This window comes from Pholcus phalangioides, unplaced genomic scaffold (genome assembly GCF_987345545.1).
Source record: "Pholcus phalangioides strain wild (caught in Gottingen) unplaced genomic scaffold, Ppha-v1.0 ptg000015l_1, whole genome shotgun sequence".
Classification (NCBI taxonomy): domain Eukaryota; kingdom Metazoa; phylum Arthropoda; class Arachnida; order Araneae; family Pholcidae; genus Pholcus; species Pholcus phalangioides.
In genome coordinates, this window is record NW_028301608.1 from 23,698,324 (window position 1) to 23,719,041 (window position 20,718).

A 20,718-nucleotide genomic window follows, 5' to 3' on the forward strand; every position below is an offset into this window, starting at 1 on the left:
CAAAATTAAACTTTTCACTCAATTTTCTCTTTTCAACATAATATTTAAACATTCTTCTACTACTCCTGTATGCTACCTGTTGGGCTATTCCCACTTTTGTAAAGCAGTCTATTCCGGAAGTTTTTTACATCTAACTGTAAATTTAGTAAATGTGGAAATGTTCCCTTTTGAAAATTAGCTATTCATTTATTCAAGGGAAATTATTATTAGGCCGTGAAAAGAGGTGTTTACATCTTAGGGGGTGACCATTAAGAGGGGTTTAACTGTGCTTAGAATAAGTGCTACAATATGCAGGTTTTCAAAAATGTAATTTTGACTAACTTATTTCACTTACACAAGCTATTCATGTTGAGTTCACACAAATATAGGGCATCTTTTATCAAAGTCGCTGACAAAGGAGATGTCGACAAAGAGAGAGAATATTTATTGGTTACAATTAATTACAGGTTTACCACATGCTTCATATATGTGGTAATCTCCATGGTTCATCTTCAATTCTCACCGTAATGGAAAATAATTTCCAAGGTAAAACTTTGCGACCTGCCAACCCATGAAATTTCAAACCCATCATAGACATTAAAAAAATTTATAAAACCTATAAAAGTTTAGTTATTTTTCAATCGCGAAAAGTAATGTTGTCATTTTGGTGGTTCACATTGTCACTAAGGTTGATTTCTTCGTCATTTTCAACGTCCATTTCATACTCAGATCTAAGCAAGTACATTTTTGCATCTTCTTGTAATTCTTTGACAGCATTTTCCACAACCGATCTATCTACAGCCTTAAAATGTGAATTGGCGGCGGATAAATTTCTAGTATCAACTATTTTTTGACATAGAACAATATTGCTAATGATGTGTTCCAATGTCCAATGCTTACGAAGTAGTGAGTGTTCTAATGTGAAATGATCAAACTGGATCTGTCGAATCTGACAACATACTGCACAGGATTTCAGGTTGAGTCCAATTTCATGAATGAGTTCGCTCAAATATTCTTCAGTGGTATTGGTGCAATGAATTTCTACAATACATAAAAGAAAAAATTAGTAAAATATTTCGATAAATAAATAAGCATGAAAATTCATTAAATGAATGATTAAAATCATCTATTACACAATAATTATAACTTCTAAACCATATGCCCAACTCATAAACATTCTTCTGAGGAAATTATAAATTGATGGATTGGCATGATCAGGGATGAGAATTTATTATGATACAAAATTTGCGAGAATTGTTTTTTGTGAAATTTCATACCAAACAAACTTACTCAATTTGAAATTTGGTAATGCAAAATTGGTGCATGCTATACTGTGTAGAATTGGAGTTATTTCACCTTCCGGTCTTACAAGTCCTTTGCTTGCCAGTTCGTAAGCAGATTGGGAGTCCAAACGTACACCTGCATATCTGATGACAGCAATAATTATTGAATGTAACTCAACAATTAACAAAGCCCAAAGACATATATTTTTTACATAATTAAAGATTGATATAAAGCATATACATGGCTATAGGTTTGCAGTCATTTAGAGACTCCAAGAAATGCAAAGTTTTAAAATAGTCTGATTTTTCTTTTTTATCAGATCACAAAGATATATTTCTTTTATAGCTCTAAATATTTATTAATGTCTTTGTTAATAATAAAAAAAGTACAATAATAATGATGAATCAGGAGTTTTCAACATCATACAATGCCAACCTTAGGACCCAAACTCTATAGTGGTAATATTTGTCAATGGGAGAGGGGGAACCACCCCCAATACATTTCCCCCCCCCCTCATGACTATTTTTAAAATTCAAACAAATTTTTCTTGTTTTCTTCAACATGACCATATCCGGCATTCACTCAGCTCTGACGAACATTTAAAGTAGTCTTTTGTTCAAGTTTGGGCCTGTTTGCTGTGAATATTCTCACAAAATCTGTGAAAGATCTTCGATTTTTTGGAACAGGACGCTATCACTGCTTTGTCGTCATAGACATTTCTCTTCCACTTTCTTTGTAGAAACTTATCCATGAAAAATTTTATGAGGAAATTTGATAAATTATTAAATTCTGCTCATTCAGGTTTTTCCCAACTCAGCAATTAAAACGTTTTCGGTATGAGGGCCCATCTGGGGATTCAAGTTGAGATGGTAAGACAGTCAAAGCAAACATTTACAGACTATCAACATCAAGGTTGTTTTATTTCATTTCAAATTCAGCTCGATATTCATTGTTTGGAGATACGGTTGTTGCCTGACATCATTTTGTATTTAATAGACTCAATCAAAAAACAAATACATTTGAGAAAACAGACTTCCGTAGTTTTTGCGATTCATCATAATTCCGTATTTCATGCTAGAAATCTGTAGTAGTTGGCAAATATGCATCTTGCATCATCAAGGAAAAGAAAAATTGACAAGATTGAGATTATTACAACACAATATAGTTTAAAACACACATATAGATAGTATTACAACACAAATTTATTGATTACACTAAAAAAAAGAAAAACTTATTATACTTGTATTACTTGAAGAAAAAGTTCTTTTGTAAACTCATAACCTTTGTGAAAATAAGATAAAATACACAAACCCCATGCCTATAAAATGAAGATCATAGACCTCTTCACAAAATAATATTCAGTTTATAGCTATGTAAAACCAATGAGTTAATTGTTTTCTAATACAAGCTTGCCCTCCTGAAATCTTTCCAAAATCCCATCGACCCCAGATGTCCGCGGACCCTAGATAAGAACCAATGATTTAAAGTATTAATTTTTTGAATGAAATTAATTGATGTGGGAAAAGATCAACTAACATAAACAGAAATTCTCTTCAAAAAAAGAAGAAAAAGCAGTCGCTGAATAAAAAGAATGCATACACAAGAATCTTTGAAAAATTATCGGAAAAAAAATCATAAATAATTTAAGAATCTAAAGGGATTCTTAAATTATTTATGATTACTTTTATTAATCATAAATATTACTTATTTATTTACTTAAATTATTATGAATACTGAGATTAACATCTCAGGGCATTAACCCCTGAGATGTTTCATTTTTTCCCTTTCATTGGGTGAAATATATTTCAGCTTCCTATATACTGCCAACTAGATGGAATATGCACCTCATTAACATTCCGCTCAGTAATTTCTAATGAATCGGTTCATGCCAGAAAGTGCTGTGTATCACATAAAGATGATTTATTCCATGTTTCAAAAGTCACGAAAAAATTATTTTTTCCCCCCTTGACATGCAAGAAATGAGAAGAAAAGAAGTAGAATAATGGGTTTTTTCAAATCCAAAACTATTGAAGGACACAACAGACATTGTCTTTCTTATTTTTATGCTCTATGAAAAGAAAAAAAAAGATGAATCCATGAATGAAAAAAAATATTTTTGCTTCATTTGGAAACTTGGATATCATAACTAGTAGTGAGAAAATGGTACAGTCAGACCTTGGTTCAAATCACTTTTAATATCAGCCTGCTTTATTACATCAATTTTTATAGGTTCCTGAAGCTCAATTACCAAATTTGGTTTACTCATTATCAACTCCAAGACCATAGTCAGAGATCTTTTCAGGGATGGTGGGAAACAAAGTGATAGAACAATAGACAACGATGTTATTCCATGATAACCCGTTCTTTTTTTTAATATTTTGGAGGGAAGGACCAGCAGGGCACTCAGGCAAAGTGATTTTTTTAGGCCAAACTTGGCTAGAAATGTTTGCATGATTGAAATTTTTAACCAGATCTCATTTTAATGATGTCCCACTGCACTTGAGTTCTACGGGCTACAGCCGGGTGGGCCAATGAGTTAATATGCCACGAAAGACCCCACAGGACTTAATTAAGTCACCTCACATATGAATTCCATTCCAGAACATGATACAGGGTCTGACCATAGTATGCATTTATTTCTTACTGTTGCCAACTTAATACTGCATCTAGATAGGTTGATCTAATAAAAAAAAGGAGAGCTCTACACAGCAGATGAAAAAATATGAAACATTAAAAAAAAATTGAATGAATAAACCTATCACTATTGTCACATATAAATCTTGTTAACATCTAATGACTAGAGTCTGGGCATTTCACAAAATGATAGACCAGTTTGCAAAGTAGCAGAGAACTGGTTAGCCACTTTTCAAAGTGGCAAGACTAAGGCATAGGGCCATAATATTGCATATTGATACACTACAATTCACTCACTTAAAAGACTCGGCTTGATGAGAAGCTTGAATAGATGCTATGCATTGTTCTAATTTGTCTTGATTTACGTGCCCTACAGTGTGATATAATGAAAGTTAAACAAATACAAGAAGAGTAATCATCATAATAATATCAATAATTGTAAATACCTAAATGAAATTATCATAATTTATTATAGATTGTTGTGTATTATTCTCAGCTTTTTTGAGAGAGAGATTCAAATGAAAACAAAGAATTTTTTAATATAGATAATAGATGGCATAAAGATTCAAGAATAGAAATTGATGTTTTTTCTACAAAACGTTGACCAACAACCTCTTCAATTCTAAAATTGCATTATGGGTGATAAAGGTAACAATAAGAAATTTGCATACGTATAGATTAGGTTGAATTTTCTAATCAAAGTGATGAAGTTCGCAGGAGCAGAATATCTGCTGTAAGGATTATATGCAGGCATTTACAGTACTAGAAAACATCTATGAAATCCGTATCTAATATTACCTTCATATTTCATAAATATTTTTTGCCAAACCAAATATGAGGCAGAAATTCACATTAGTGGTTCATCTACTAATACAAATACAACGCCACAACAGGCAAAATGCCCAACGAGGTGGCTGATAAAGAGATGCCCATAAAAATATGGATGTCATACGTTTCAAAAATACAGCAACCCAATTAAAAATGCAATTAACACAAATTATAAACGATATATACACATGATAAAATATTATACAATGCCCATAAAGAATACTTATGGTTGTCTTATTCTAAGAATGGATAGCTTCTCGATTTACCCCAACATGTTTATCGTATTTTTTTTAAACGTGTCAATTGTGTTACAATTTACTACCTCCAGGGGTAAGCTATTCCATTTATTAACAACCCTATTAGAGAAAAATTCCCTGCAACACCATAACCTTGCATTGTCCCTCACCAATCGATACTGGTGTCCCCTTGTAAAAGCAGTCGATTGGCGGTGTACTAAAAGTTCATGGTCCATCCTATCCATCCCATTGAAAATTTTGAACACTTCGATCATATCTCCTCGACATCTGCGTTCATCCAATGTAAACATATTCAAAAAATGAAGTCTCTCTTCATAACTCAAGCCCTGTGTGCCAATAAGGACACGCGTAGCTCTTCTCTGCACCCCTTCAACCAAGTCTATGTCCCTCTGTAGGTATGGTCTCCAAAACCTTACAGCATACTCTAGTCCAGGACGAACTAAGCCTCGAAAAAACAGAAAAATGACTTTAGGAGAACGCGAAGAGACCTTTTTGAAAATGAGACCAAGTATTCTATTCGCTTTTTTGACAACCACTGAACAATGTTCAGAAAACTTAAGTCGCTCGTCAATGAGAATTCCCAAATCGGTGACTCTAGTTGCATCCGGGATAGTGACACCATTCAACTCGTAAGAGAACCGTGGGTTGTTCGAACCAAAATGAGCGACCATGCACTTATCTACGCTAAACGTCATGCTCCATTCATTTGCCCATGCTGCAATCCTGTTTAAGTTGGTCTGGAGCAACTCCCTATCGCTTTCATTCCCGATTACCCCCATTAGCTTCACATCATCTGCGAATTTGCTAGTAATCCCATCGATACCCTGATAGAGTTTGTCGATAAAAAGTGAAAAAAGTATACAATACAAAATACAAAAATACAATTATGATATTCATACCCGAATGTGAGTAATAAAAACGTATTATCATAATATTACATACTAAACGTTGCCTTTTCAAGAACTTTTCCATTCTCAAAGAACGTGTCAGTGGCATAACCAAATTTTCCATTCACTTCTATGACCTGCATATGATTCTTTGACCTGAAATATTTAACTTTCTTGCAGCTATCATTGACAGCCATGGCTGAAAGAAAAAAATAAATTATATTCAAAATGTAAATTTTTTTTACATAAAAGCTGGAATATGTTTACATGTTACATTAAGGACTGCATTAAGCAATAAGACTAATTTAAACCACAAAAAAAAAGATGAAAAACGACCATCTACCACAAAAACTAAAACACTACTTTGTAAAAAACTGTGAGCGTGGTAGTCCAGATCAATAAGACACTCGCCTAAAATACCACAGGATGTTTAGAGGTGTCGCGAGTTTGATACCCTGTTTGTTCTTGTTAGAAACTTTCCTGACAAAGGGGGGTACAACAGAAACGGCAACATGGCCACAGAAAAAGATTACTACAGCTGGGAGTCCCACACTGAGGGGTTAGTGCACCAACCCCTGAATGAGTATAAAGCGTTCGGAATCAGCAATAAATTGTAGTTCCCGGTCTAAATAGCCCTCATGGGCCAAAAATGACTATGATATGACAAAAATAATCAAATGTAACAATCTGTGCACACAAAATCACCCCAATCAATGTATGAAAAAAGTATTTGTACAAATATTATTATTCTCAGCTATCAAAATCATAGTTTAAATTAAATGTGATAGAGATGAAAAAATGTAGTTATATGGTAAACCATATCCAATGTGAAAATGCATAATCTAACTCTGTTCTCATTGAATTCCATCACCTCTATGCATAAATAGCAAATTTGTAATAAGCAAGAATTAACGAATTTTGAAAGTAAAAACCAGAACCAACTGAAAATATAACTTTCATTGAAAAAAAAGTTTCATAAAAAAAATTCTATTGAAACAGAACCAGACAGGGTTCCCAGCGAAATGTTCGATTATTTTAAGATATTAAGATATATAATTTAAAAAATCTTAACCTTCCGGATGTTTTGAATTTCAGTTATGCCCCACAGAATATTCCCTGAATTTTAATAAATATTTACATATTTCACTGACAGATAGATATTTTACATTTCTCCTGTGACTTTATCTGATCATTTTTCATTTCCCTAATCTTTCCAGGTTGCTGGAAAGGAGGGGGAAAGGGCAAAAGTGACAACTTCCCTTAGGCCATAATCTTGAGCGAGTGACAAATGTTAGGAATGAAAGTTATTTTTACTCCGGGAAAAAAAAATATTATACCAGAACTATAGAAAAGTGAATTTTTACAGTGAGGGGTAGAGGCAAAATCAAGTTTGCCTGACAGAAGTTCTAGTTATGGTCACACATTAAAACATACGGTGTTAACCAGAATTTTTTAGCAGAACACAAATTCTCTCAATAAGCAAATTAAAAATCATAACTCACCACAGATTAATCAGGTCAGAAACAATCATAAACTAATCAATTAATACATAGAAGATAATTTCAATTTACCTAAAACTCCTGACATATTGCGAGTCAAGTAACATGTATTTCGAAGTTGAATGTCCTGGAATTGGTAACGAGGTCCAACAACTGCCATTAAAGAGGAAAAATTCACAAAATGTGCAAAAAAAAATTCATAAATAAAAAAAAATACATACAGTAAAACTCTTCTTAGCTGTCACCCCTCTTTTATGACCAAAAAATAACTTTCTTTGCATAACAAAAGTATGCATTTCAATTCTCGATTGACGGTTATACCTCTTTCTTTACAGACAAATGTTTTTGTCTCTCCTGTAACTGCAAAAAGAGGGGCTTTACTGTATTTGAAAATTACCTTTCGTAAATACATGAACCTCTTAATAAAATTCAATAAAAATATTTTTATGATAATTGAAATTTGAAAAAGAATTCAATTTGCTTCATTCTTCAAAAATAAGTTAACTGAGAGGAAATTAATGAAAAAACAAAGTTGTCTCCGTCTGTCATGGTCTGAGAAATCCACTTATGGACATTTCACCCATCTGTTGTGGGAATCTTGCAAAGGTGTAGTCACATGTGGGTCTTTTGTACAACAAGAGAGACAGTGATGCTCTTTTTGCTTGCTACACACACACACACACACACAGAGAGAGAGAGCCCTAATATAACAGCATCTTTAAAAATTTTCCCGACAGACATGTGATGAAACATTAGGAAGTAAATTTCCAAATTCTCTAGGCTGTTAGACTGGATGTTGTATATGATTTGTCAAAAAAAATCAAGTTTAACACCTTGATGTTAGTTATTTTTAAAGGAAGAACCATTCGGAATATAAATCTTAATTTTTAATTTCAGAAATCAGAGGACACTTTTTAAATGTAATACAGGGGGAAAGAGAGTGATCACTGGTAAAAATTCAAATAGAAATACAAAAAAGGTTATTATATTCTCTGCAGTATCTCCTTTTTTTTCCCTAGCACACACACACACACTTGATGCATATAGAAAGAAGGAAATATTGCAGGTATTTTAATAATTCTTATTTAATCTGTAGGCCAAGAGTCTTAAATTGTTGATACACCGCAGGCAACATTTGACGTTTTCATGAAGCCCATGGGTCACTAATCGATTCTTTCCACATATTATCAAAGAGCTCACTAGCCATGCAAGGAAGACTCCCCCCCCCCCCCCCCCCCCCCCGCTGTAAGCTAACAACTGCAACAAACTGGATTTTCACAAATGCAATAATATTGTTTGTTATTAAAGAAAAAAGAAAATTCAATTATTCAGAAATCAACCATCTGCTACATCCAAGGCTTCAACTAAGAAAATGGGGGGGGGGGGGGACGTCTGCTGCCTTAGGCATTATGTTGGCCCAGGAAGAGCACTGAATTTACTGTTTCTGTTAAAAAATTACGGGGAGACACCAAAATGGATACTGGTCCCAGATGACAAAGTAAATTTCAGTTTACAGTGGCTACATCTATCTTGTGTCTCCTGACTTATCCTGATATAAGGTATGAACATATCCTGATGATTTATTGGAGCTTACCTGAATTCCAAATGTGACCTCAATTTTTTTCCACCTTCTTTATAACACATATTGCAAAGTGGTGGATTCAGGGCAGAAAGATCCAATCGGTAACAGTATTATCTTATTTACAATTATTTTCAGTAAACCTATTATCAGTAATGCAACATTTGTGATACACTAACCAATGCAAATTAGCATAAGAAAGAACTATTATCAGAAAGTAAATGTAATTTTTATGTAAATTTAGAAAACCTTCCTGGTAAACAAAAATTCTATATCTAAAAGAACTAAAAGATCATTGTACGTGCATTATAAAAAATATGGACACGCTGAGAGGATATTCAGTCATCTGGCTACAACAGCATTTGCCATCACAGCCATACGTAACAGTGGTGCCTACAATAGCATATGTCGTCATAGGGATTTTCAGTCATTATTACATAGATATGACAGAATAATTCATCGTACAGCTGCTGCCACCTGCACAGGCATCCTTCTACTTTATAATCTTGCCACTAGATAGAGTTGAACAATTATATTTAAAAAGGTCTGGGGTTATCATTACTATTAGCTTTGCCATGCTCTCCAAGGCTGTATCCTCAAGCGGTTTTTTATATATATTCTATCTTATAATTAGTAACATACAAGGAAAAGATTTTAGATTTACATGTCATTTTATAAATTTCAATAAATTATTTTTGACATGAATTACTGAGAAATATTTTCTTGCATTCATTTTGAACTTGAACAACTCATGCTATCATTGAATTTAATTAAGAAATCAATATTGCTATTTAGAAAACTAATTAGATTAATTAATTTATTATTATTATTATTATTATTATTTTAAATATGCAGCAAAGATCATCAGTTTTAATGTTTTTTTTATAAGAAATGAATTAAAAATATATTTTAATACCTTCAAACTTCCAAAACAAGAAAAGAAACAAAAAAAGTAGAAAAAAAACTCCTTCATAAAAAAAGGGCATTGCAGGTAGCACACAGAGAAATTAATTGGCCAAATGACTAATTGAGAAAAGTTCAAAAAGCCAACAAATTAGTGCAAATAATTTTTTAAATTTTAATAGCCACAATAAGTATATTTCTGCAATGTGTAGCTTTTTTAGGTTTGAAGCCCCTTATTTTAGCAATTTAACGGCTCCACAGAAATATTTACCTATATCAGCAAATGAATTTAGCACCTCCCTTTATTTAAAATGAAGAGAGGTATACTCTGTAATTAATTTTCAGTCAATAAGTAATTATTCACATGGCTTATTTCAAAATGAACTGAGAAGTGTGGATGAATTAATTTATATATCACAGTAAGACCACTGTATAATGTTTACCACTTTGAACAACAGTTTTTGAAAGTCCCTTACTAGTATAAATGGTTTTACTTGTTATTAAGTCACCCCACTTACGAAGTCATTTTTATCTGATCTCTAGGGGTAATGTTATAACGAGGTCTGACTGTAAAAAAAATTACAAAAAACTAAAATAAACCCTTCAATATTGTTGAGAAGGTTTGCTCTAAGGCTCCTCATATAGGCTACTATTCAAAATATAAGGGAAAATAGATAGAAAAAAATTAAAAATGGGATGTCCCTGAATACATGAGGCAAAAATGAGTCATACCTGAAACATGATCAGCAAAGTTAGGTGCAAGATTCACAGACAAGGGCTGACCAGATTGAACGGATCCTTTTATTACAACCATGTCCTTTGGCGGCCGAATTTCAAGAGCATTCAAATCTGACACAATATAAAGGCATAATAATATAGTATCCATATAATAAAATTGCATCATTATATGAAAAAAATTTGTTACTTAGAAAATTTGTTCCAGAAAATTTAGTCATGTTAGTCGGATCTACTGCAACCAATAGAAACCAATAAAATAATAATTTTTGTGAAAACTAAAAGTAAATTTTTCTAACATTTTTCATAACTGAATATAATTTTTTCTTCAATTAAAAAAAAAATTCAAATGTCAATCAATGCCAAATCAATGTCACAAAATATATGAACAGCTTCTACTTTCATCATAAGCTTTTAAACAGCAATTTTTAAAATCTTACAAATAAAAACAATTAACTTACAGTCGGATCCTCTCGGATAATGAGCCAGCTTCTAGCGAGAATATAGATTTAAAAGCAGATCTATGAATTTTGTATCATCAATTCTGTAGTTTTTAGCCAGCAGGTTTTTCATAGTAGCTCAAATTTAACAAGCAATTTAAAATGAAACTTGAGGAGAAAAAAGATAAATGCAAGAACCACAAAACTATTTGACAGTCATCATTTAGGGGACCAGTGAAAGAAATTCAGATGGTTTGACAAAGGGTTTATTATCCCTTTTGGTTTGTTTTCAATGTGCAGGAACAGCAACACCTCTTCTAGAAGAGAGAAATGACCATCAAAAATTAAGATAAAGAACTGACCAATCATAATTTGAAAAAATGGCTATAATTCAGCTCTTGCTTAACTTCCAATACAGAATCTGTGTTTGTGTGAGGATCATCAGCAGAATATTTGATTTCTTGTGTGCAGTGTTTTTCATTTTTTGGAGGAAAAACTGTCCAAAGAAATCATTGGATGAAATGGATTATATGATGAAATCATTAAATTACTAGAAAAATTTGAAAAAATATAGGGTGGGCAAAAAAGTCAGTAGAAACTTTAAAAATTTATAAAAACTAGAAAAATAACCGAAATAAAAAACGGTTTGCAGGGTTAGCATCGTTAGGTCACAGAAATTTTTTTAAGAAACAGCCGATAGGTGGCGCTCACATACACAAGTCAAAGGAAAGATACGCAAATAACGAACAGAATGTCCCCAAATCGTTTATTACAGTAGTGTGTGTTCCACGTGACCACCACTACATGGGATAAGACATTGCAGGCGAGTCACAAATCCAGCAACGGCAGAGTGCAGCAGTTCCACATACACAATTTGCAACGGTGAGGTCGCTGTGGATTAGGAACGAAAATTCTTATAACTGTCTCATTTGCATATTTCCACCAAAGCCACTCATACTAGCGCCACCTATCTGCTGTTTTTTTAATTTTTTCCTGTTTTAAAAAAATTCCTGTGACTTAGTGATGCGAACCCTGCAAACTGTTTTTTATTTTGATAATTTTTCCACAGTTTTTATTCATTTTTACAGTCAGTTTCTACTGACTTTTTTCCCACCCTGTACATTATACTAAGGAATATTGATATAATTTACAACAATCGCTATAAACACTTAATTTCTGAAAATTAATTTTTTCTTATTTGAAAACAAATTCAATGTCTGACTGGATTTAGCCCACATTTTTGCTGAAAATGAGCTCCTCATTATAAGAGGCACTGTATTTCCACAGTTTCTTGTCTTGCTTGAATCTTGCAACAAGAAAAGTCATGCTATACCTCACATTTTGGATTGCTACTTTTATCACCAATAATGAAATCTCAAGGCATGTGAAGAAAGATAGAATAAATAATAAAAAATTCTACAAACAGTAGAGTCTTTATAATGCGAGATGAACAGGAGCAAGATTACCTCAAATTACCGAATACTATGATTTAGTGAGTTTTTCAAAACAGTCCTGAAACTTTCAATATATTGCACGTAAATATTAGAAGCGCTCGTGAAAATTTTAACAATTTATTATTGCATTTAGAAAAATTAGTAGTTCCATTTGATGTTGTATTACTATCTGAAATTTGGATCAAAAATCATGAAACTGATCTGTACAATATTTTTGGTTATAATAGCTTTTTTGAATGTCGAAATAGAAACAGATCAGGCGGCGTTATTGCATACATAAATAACAAATATTCATTTTTAAGTACTGCCTTGAATATGAATACAGCTGAAGGCTTATATTTGTACAGTGAAATGTTAGATTTATGCATAATTTTAATTTACAGATCCCATGATTTTTCTTGAATGAATTATACTAATGAGTTCAGATCAATTATTAGCAATTTAAGGTATAAAAATATTATCTATACTGGAGATATTAATATTGATATATTGAAGGCTGATACGGACAGTGATGAATACATGAGTCTCATGTCTGAATTTGGTTTTTTATCATACATAAACAGACCAACAAGAAAGTCAGCGTGTTTAGATCACGTTTTCATTCGAAACGCGAAGCTAAATTATCGATTTGAAACAGCAGTATCAAAATTAGAGATGACTGATCATTTACCACTGGTTATTAAATGTAATCTTGGAACTGATACAAAACTTTTAAATAATAATCAAAATAATAAAAATCGGTTTTGTCAAAATGTGGATTATGGTAAGTTTGAAATATGTGTAAAAAATTATGAATTTGATGAAAACATTTTCAATGAGACTGATGCAAATGTATTATATGACAAATTTCTTGATATTGTGTTTAGGCATCGTAATTTCTGGACAAAACAGTCTAAATGCAAAACAGGAAATAATTTGAAAAGTGAATGGATTACATATGAATTTAAATGTATGGTCGATACTAAAAAAAGACTTTATAAAGTTTTTAAACGAAATCCTTCAGATCGTGATAAGGAAAATAATTACAAAAACTATAACAAACAGTTAAAAAAGAAGCTAAAAGCTGCAAAGGATGCTTTTTACCATAATAAATTTATAAAATGTGGTAACAACATCAAGAAACAATGGAAAGTTACTAATGATATCATAAATCGAAAAATAAATAAAATAGTACTTCCAGTAAATATACTAATTCTAAAACAGTGAATGAAATGAATGAATTTTTTATTAATTCTGCAATAACTGAAGCTTCTGAGTTAATAGATGAAATAGAGCTTCTAGTACCAAACCAGTATAATTATATACTTGTTACTGAGATAGAGGAAAGGAATGTAAAGAATTTAATAAACAAACTTGAGAATAATAAAGCGGTTGGTTATGATGGAATCACTCCAAAAATGCTAAAAATTGTCAGTAAATAACATTTAAAGTTTATAACCCACATTATAAACTCTTCAATTCTCAATGGAGTTTTTATTGATAAATTAAAATGCGCTCTTGTCATACCCATTCATAAATCAGGTAATGTCAATGATTTCCAAAACTATCGTCCGATCTCTATTTTGCCTGTTTTTTGAAAATTTTGGAAAAGATAATGAAACACAAAATTATAAATTTTCTAAATCAACTAAATTTTTTAATCAAATATATATATATATATATATATCACTGGTGTGTAAAAACTAGTTTCATAATAATGGTGATATCGATTAAATGTGAATTGAATGTATCAAATTTATTAAGTGGATGTAGTATTTGGACTCTACAAATGCATTGAACTATAATGCTATTGAAAATGTACATGACCTACACGAAAATATATGAAAATAACTATGTCACACATATAATTATGAATTTTAATATTATTACCCCTCACAATATTTCCTGCCAGTCTTTTATTAACTTCAGGAATAGACAGCCCTGCTGGCTTATACACACAAAAGAATCCATTCAAATAACGGAATGCTTCTGGAGCATAATGAATGGCTTTCATCTTGAAAGAATTATAAGCTTCTCACTTCCTGAAAAGAAAAGAAAAAATTTAAAAACCTTAAAAAAAATTATTGCATTTCTAATTTCATACAAGATAGAACAGTTAAAAGTGATACTCATTCATAGATAAAACAAGATGCCAAATAAGTCCCTTAATTTGTGGCACATACTGTTTTCAACACCAGGACTTGACAAATCAAAAAAAAAATTTGGGTACCAAGCATTTTTTCCTTCGAAAAACTGTTCGAAATGAATTTTTTTATACATTGAATATTATTTTGTAAAAGAGTCAGTGGCCTTCATTTTGGCAGGTGGGGGAGGGCCCAAATTTCATATTATTGGTACAAAGACTCAATGGAAAACAAAAGGTTAAAATCCACTGATCATTAAGGCCTGTTGAGTTAAGCATAATTAGTTAAAGTCTGTTCCAGATAACTTGGGTCCGGATGTAAATAAACCACTGTACCAATTTTTAATATCACTCTGCATCCTTTACCTCTCTATCGGTTGTAATTTTACCCTCCCCTTCATTATGAGTTATAGAACATGTGAGTTTTTTCTTCAAAAATGAGATTATAAATTTTTTATAAAAGAATTTTCCTGAGATAAAAATTTTTTTTACTGTTTTCAAGATTTCGTTGAAATAAAAACAGTTGATAGCACTAATTAAAATAGAAAAAGGTAAATATCTCTCTCTCAAAAAAAATTCGATAATGTATTCTGTCATTCTCATGGCTATCTCCTCAAGAGTTGGGATGACAGGGCTCCAGCAGAGGTGCCTGGGACAATTATTTTCATTTTTTGTTTTTTCACGCTACCAGTTTACTACAGAAGAGCCTAGTGAAAGGTTGGTCTGAGGGCATGCCAACGATCCCAGCCTAGGGTGGTCTTGTGGCAGGATGTGAGGGCCATGGTCATAAAAGCTTATGAGACCTTATTTTATGGCAGATTCTGAGAAATCCTAATTTTTTTTCTAATTACTTCTTCTTCTTCAAAATTTTACAATTTCGTTTCTGAAAAGCTAATTTATGCCATATGATTTTCCTGGGCTGAATATGCCACCAATTATAACATAAAACAAATTATGAGCAACTTGTGTTGCTGCTTTTTATTTTTCTTGTGGGTCTGTATATTTAAATATTTCGTAATTATCTATGGGCTTTACTTCAACCTGTTGTTGATAGCCTGTTTCTGCCAAGATAATTTTGGTTTTTTATCCAGGCATACGTTGCGAGCTATGACCCCAATATCCAGAAGCAGAGACCCCTGGACTGGGACCTTTAATGGACGCTCTTGGCTAGACTTTCTCACGGGGCCCTTCATAGTGGATCTACAGTGTCTGTCAAAATGAGGCTAACAGAATCAAAATGAGCAGTACACTTTCGAACGAAGTCTGTGATTTCTTTGGAAATTCACATATTCACCACACATCCAGTGTATGTCAAAGTGCATGGATGAGAAAAAAGAAAATCTTGTTAACAGCAACAAATCCCTGTTATTTATAATAAGAGTTGGGAGCAGCTGCAAATAAATAAATTTTCAAATGGCTTTGCCAAACAAGATAGACAAGCACATTTCATTTATGTCATCAAACCATAAAGAAGAAAACTCCTTTTGCAAGAACCCTTGAAGAAACGTATACAAGTGTATCATATATCATCATATTTGTTTGCGAATAAGAATAATAATAATAAAAACAACGATACTTCCATTAAAAAAGAGACAGTAATGTTCGAGTGAGAAAGGCATATCCTGTCAACACCCACCCTTAAGACATAACAGCAAAAATGCTTAGACTAATTTTTAAAATTTTTTCCCCCCATCTTCCAGATAACTTTGAAATAATGGTATGAATAAAAATAAATAAAAATTTATAAAGTATTTTATGATACAAGGGGCAAACGACAAAGAACTATATTTTTGGCAGTGTTGTACTGTAAGAGAGGTGAAATGTTCTTCAACCAATCATTTTGAGTATCCCAGACATGCTTTGGTGGACATTCGGACCGAAGTTAGAAGGAACCAATTTTAACTAAATTCTAAGTACTCAAGTACTCAAAAAACTGTCCTAAATGTAAGTTATCAAGAAACTAATGCTCACTGGATAATATGATTTAACACCCAACTAGTGCAAGCACATATACCTACTTGAGAGAGTCCGATTTTTAAAAAATAAACCTCCCTTTATGCTACTTATCTACTGAACTACTAAATCACTTACAAACTAAACAAATGTAAATGACCATGTACCAATACAACCCATGTGTCGTGTGAAATTATTGTCTAGTGAGTTTGACAAGCTCCCTCTCAAAAATTTTGGAAATTATTATTGAAAAGGAACTGGTGAATTGGATAGATGTATATAATGTATTGTCAGAAAACCAGCATGGGTTCAGGGAGGGAAAATCATGTGTAATTAACCTCTTTTGTTTCTATCATCACGCGGCCAAGTCTTTGGGAAAGGTTTTGGAAAAATTTTGACGTAGTTCATCTTGATTTCCAAAAGGCATTCGATCGGGTACAACATGGTAAACTCTTGAAGCATTTTTATATGAGATTTGGGGCGACTTGTTGAATTGGATAGAATTGGGTTGAGAGATAAGTCACAACGGGTTATCGTGAAAGTAGAATTATCCCATTGGGCTGGTGTGAAAAGTGGAGTTTCTCAAGGAAGTGTTCTTGGGCCCATACTTTTCTCACTTTTTATTGATAAACTCGATCAAGGTATCGATGGGATTGTTAGCGAATTCGCAGAGGACGTGAAGCTGATGGGGAGGGGGGGGGTTAGTCAGAAATCCAAGCGATACGAAGATGATACAGACAAACTTGAATATGATTGCAGCATGGGGTTAATGAATGGAGCATGACCTTTAATGTTGATAAGTGCATGGTAGTTCATTTTGGTTTGAACAATCTACATTTCTCCTACAAGTTTAATGGTGGTGTCATAGTTAATGCAACTAGTCGATCTAGGATCACCGATTTGGGAATCTTCATTGACGAGCAGCTTAAATTTTTTGGACATTGTTTAGCGGTGGTCAAAGAAGTTAATAGAATGCTTGTTTTCATTTTCAAAATGTCTCTTTACGTTCTCCTAAAGTCATTCCTCTTTTCTGAAGCTTGGACTGCAGTACGATGAAGGTTTTGATAAGAATAAGCATGGTGGGATAAATCAAGAGAAGCTATCCATACTTAGAACTAAGACAACCATAATATTTTTTTATGGACAGGGTATTATATAGCATTAATTATCAGATTTTTTCTCTCGTGATATGTTTTCCTTTCATATTGGGTTGCTGTATTTAGGTTATGTTTGACATCAATATTTTTCATGGGTATCTTTTGTCAGCCACCTCATTGGTCAATTTGCCTGTTGTGGTATTTGTAAATATCCTTTAATGTCTGCATACATTCTAAAGTGTGTATTTGACAACTTAAAATATAGTTAAATATTTAATTGTTGTAAATGGGCCTTTATTCTCAAAGGCTTCATTGCTGGAGACAAGCCCACATTGAAGTCATAAAGCAAACAAATCAGCAAAGGTTAAATTTATTTCAAAGGTTTGTTGTTTAAATCATTTCTCTTCACACTTGAGGGGTGCACACTGTGGGGGCGATGTATCTATACTTTGAATAGCGACATGTTTATCCTCGTAAACTCCATAATAGTGTAAAGTCAGTGGTTTGAATTTCTCCACTAGAAAATATTGTATTGATTCCCACCTAATGATTGCATAATTTACAAAACTCAGCAGAAATCGTGAAGTGTTTAACGACTGATTGACTAATTTAACCTCAAAATAAATTTATAACTATTAATTGATGAACAGTGAATTGATAAACAGATGGTGAAGTAATGAATTAATGAATAAGTAAAACTCTCTATAGAAAATTTAATCAGTACCCAGAATACTCACATGGAATTTGTTTGTTTACATACAGCACTGTCTTGCCAGGTACAGTTGTACCCATCAAGGAGTTCATGAATTAAGACAAAGGTTGTTTAACTCGCCACATTCTTGTTCAAAAATAAAATAAATTCTGATAAAATGCCGGTTAATTCGCGTTTTTCGAAAAAAAAAATTTGTTTTTTTTTCTCGTTTTTTCCTTTCAACGTGTTTGAATTATTCTATACTTTTCTAGTGGTTCGGTGATTATTTATTTTGATATTTCGTTAATTATTTTTTCGATTTAAAGTGAAATCTTATAAAGTTCGGACTCAAGGTAAGGGCTCTGTTCCCCCACGTGGTTACAATGCCCTTCGCAAGAACAAGGATAATTTCATAGATTTTCTGGATAATAGTATTAAAGTGTTCCAAACAACCATGAATTCTGCCAGTCCGCAAGCTATTCCGAAAACAAGACCCATTGATTTGAAGAAATACATTTGTGGCCAAATTTCAAACCCCAAAAATATTCATGAAATTCGCTTCACCCGTGCCGGTGAGCTTCTGATTACCACAGATGATCCACAAATAGCTAAGATCTTGAAGATAGTCAATATATTTGATATTCCTGTCAAACCTTTCCTTCTTACAGAATCCATCTCATCTGAATTTGTTCTCAATAATGTCCCTACTGATATTCCGGTTTGCGAAATCGCAGATGAGCTCCAAAGTGAAAATCTCCAGGTTATCAGTGTCCGTCGTTTCATCAAAGACAATAATCCCTTGCAGACGGTATTAGTCACGATTCTTGGTAAAAATATACCAAGTGAGGTTAAATTGTGGTTCCTAATTTTCCATCCACGCCGTTTCATAGATCAACCAAAACAATGCCAAAAGTGTTTTAACTATTCGCACAGAAAAAAGTTTTGCAGAGCTACTAATCAAATTTGCAAAAAGTGTGGTGGCGATAACCATGACTATGACCAATGTCAAAACTCTGTTTCTTGTATAAACTGCAAAGCTTCTCACTTTGCCACTGACCGTAATTGCCCGACATTTGTTTTTGAAGCGAAAGTCCTCAAATACAAAGCTGAAAATTATGTCCCCATAAACATTGCGCGAGCCAGGTGCAAATCCAATGATACGTCGTATGCTGGTCGAGCCAATATTTCAACTTCGTCGGACATTAACTCTTTGAAACAGGAGATCAGATCCCTTGTTCATGCAGAGGTAAACGCTCTTAGAGAAATCGTTCTCAAGGAGCTAAATGCCAGTCTCCAAGAATCTCTCCACAACTCAATTAAATCCTTGATACCGGTGATCGTGAGCTCAATTCAGTCATCACTCCGAAATACGTGCATGCCAGCTTCAGACGGTGCACTTGTGGACATGGAGGCCTCCGGTCCTTCTGGTATAAACGTTAATGACACACTATCATCTGAGAAAGGTCTAATCTCCGATGTTTCTAGTGAATTCGAGTGTAATGATTTCTCCATTTCGCCCGCGGAAAGAGCGAAGCAACGCCGAACAATTAAAAGACAAAAAAAGGGGTCCGAGCCCCAATCCTGAACTTGAGTGCCCCCGCACCCGATCGTTATCAAGTAGATAGCGATGTTTTTTGTCTTTTTTGCCTTTGTTATGTGCGTAGTTTTTTTTTTCCCCCCTTGTTTTTCTTTCTGCATTCAGTGAAAAGATTTCATTGTTATTGTGCTCAAACTTGTTTTGTTGTTTTTTTTTCCCTCCCCTAAAGTCGGTTATTTTTATGTTTTTTCCTTACCTTTTTTTTTCTACTATTTGCTATATAATGAATAATGTTGACAGTAATATCAAGATTATCTCATGGAATGTTAGGGGTATTTCATCTAAATATTTAGCGATACATAATTATATGTTAGATTATGATGCTTTATGCTTTCAGGAATCTTTTTTGAAGCCATCAAAAAATTTCTTCCTTCCGGGTTATCATATCTATCGTGCTGATAGACCTGACGATTTCGGGGGTGGTCTTGTACTTGCAGTTCGTTCAATCTACCCCTCCCAATTTATTTGGAAAAGAGTGGATTCATCGTTTGAACTCCTTATTGTCAAAATATTTTTTACAGATCGTCCGTTATACCTCATCAATGCTTACCGGCCCTCATCTCCTTTCTCTTTCACAGCTATTAATGAAATTTTCAATTTTATTTCCGGGGACTTTGTTCTTCTTGGTGATTTTAATGCCCATTTCTCTGCGTGGAATTCGCATTTTGATTCAACTGCTGGCCGAGCTCTTTATAGCTGGTATTTATCCAATAATGTTTGCCTTACTCCTCCTACTTGCCCTACCTATTATGGTGCTACCACGCAATCCTATCTGGATT

At 33.1% G+C, this 20,718-nt stretch overlaps 1 protein-coding gene across 3 annotated transcripts; it reads right to left on the minus strand.

Moving 5' to 3' along the window:
- Nucleotides 1–403: 403 nt before the first annotated feature.
- On the minus strand, nucleotides 404–18,526 carry LOC149075702 (pseudouridylate synthase TRUB2, mitochondrial). 3 transcript variants are annotated; one of them, XM_089243192.1, is made up of 8 exons: nucleotides 18,389–18,526; nucleotides 14,349–14,500; nucleotides 10,583–10,699; nucleotides 7,441–7,521; nucleotides 5,925–6,068; nucleotides 4,195–4,267; nucleotides 1,270–1,406; nucleotides 404–1,020 (listed from the first exon to the last, which is right to left on the minus strand). In XM_089243192.1, the coding sequence occupies exons 2-8, from the start codon at nucleotides 14,470–14,472 to the stop codon at nucleotides 617–619; spliced, it is 1,080 nt and encodes a 359-aa protein (XP_089099318.1). In that variant the 5' UTR covers nucleotides 14,473–14,500; nucleotides 18,389–18,526; the 3' UTR covers nucleotides 404–616. The 3 variants fall into 3 exon arrangements, with proteins under 3 accessions (XP_089099318.1, XP_089099319.1, XP_089099320.1); XM_089243193.1 differs by lacking the exon at nucleotides 18,389–18,526 and having other exon boundaries at nucleotides 14,356–14,487; XM_089243194.1 differs by lacking the exons at nucleotides 14,349–14,500; nucleotides 18,389–18,526 and adding an exon at nucleotides 11,047–11,216.
- Nucleotides 18,527–20,718: the final 2,192 nt, after the last annotated feature.

Bases quoted from the DNA above. Each gene is read 5' to 3' on its own strand.
- LOC149075702 (XM_089243192.1), bottom strand. From the start codon at position 14,472: ATGAAAGCCATTCATTATGCTCCAGAAGCATTCCGTTATTTGAATGGA. The intron at 10,700-14,348 runs GTAATAATATTA...ATATTGTGTCAG, and splicing joins GGCAGGAAATATTGTGAGGG to ATTTGAATGCTCTTGAAATT. The intron at 1,021-1,269 runs GTAAGTTTGTTT...TATGTATTGTAG, and splicing joins ATTACCAAATTTCAAATTGA to AAATTCATTGCACCAATACC.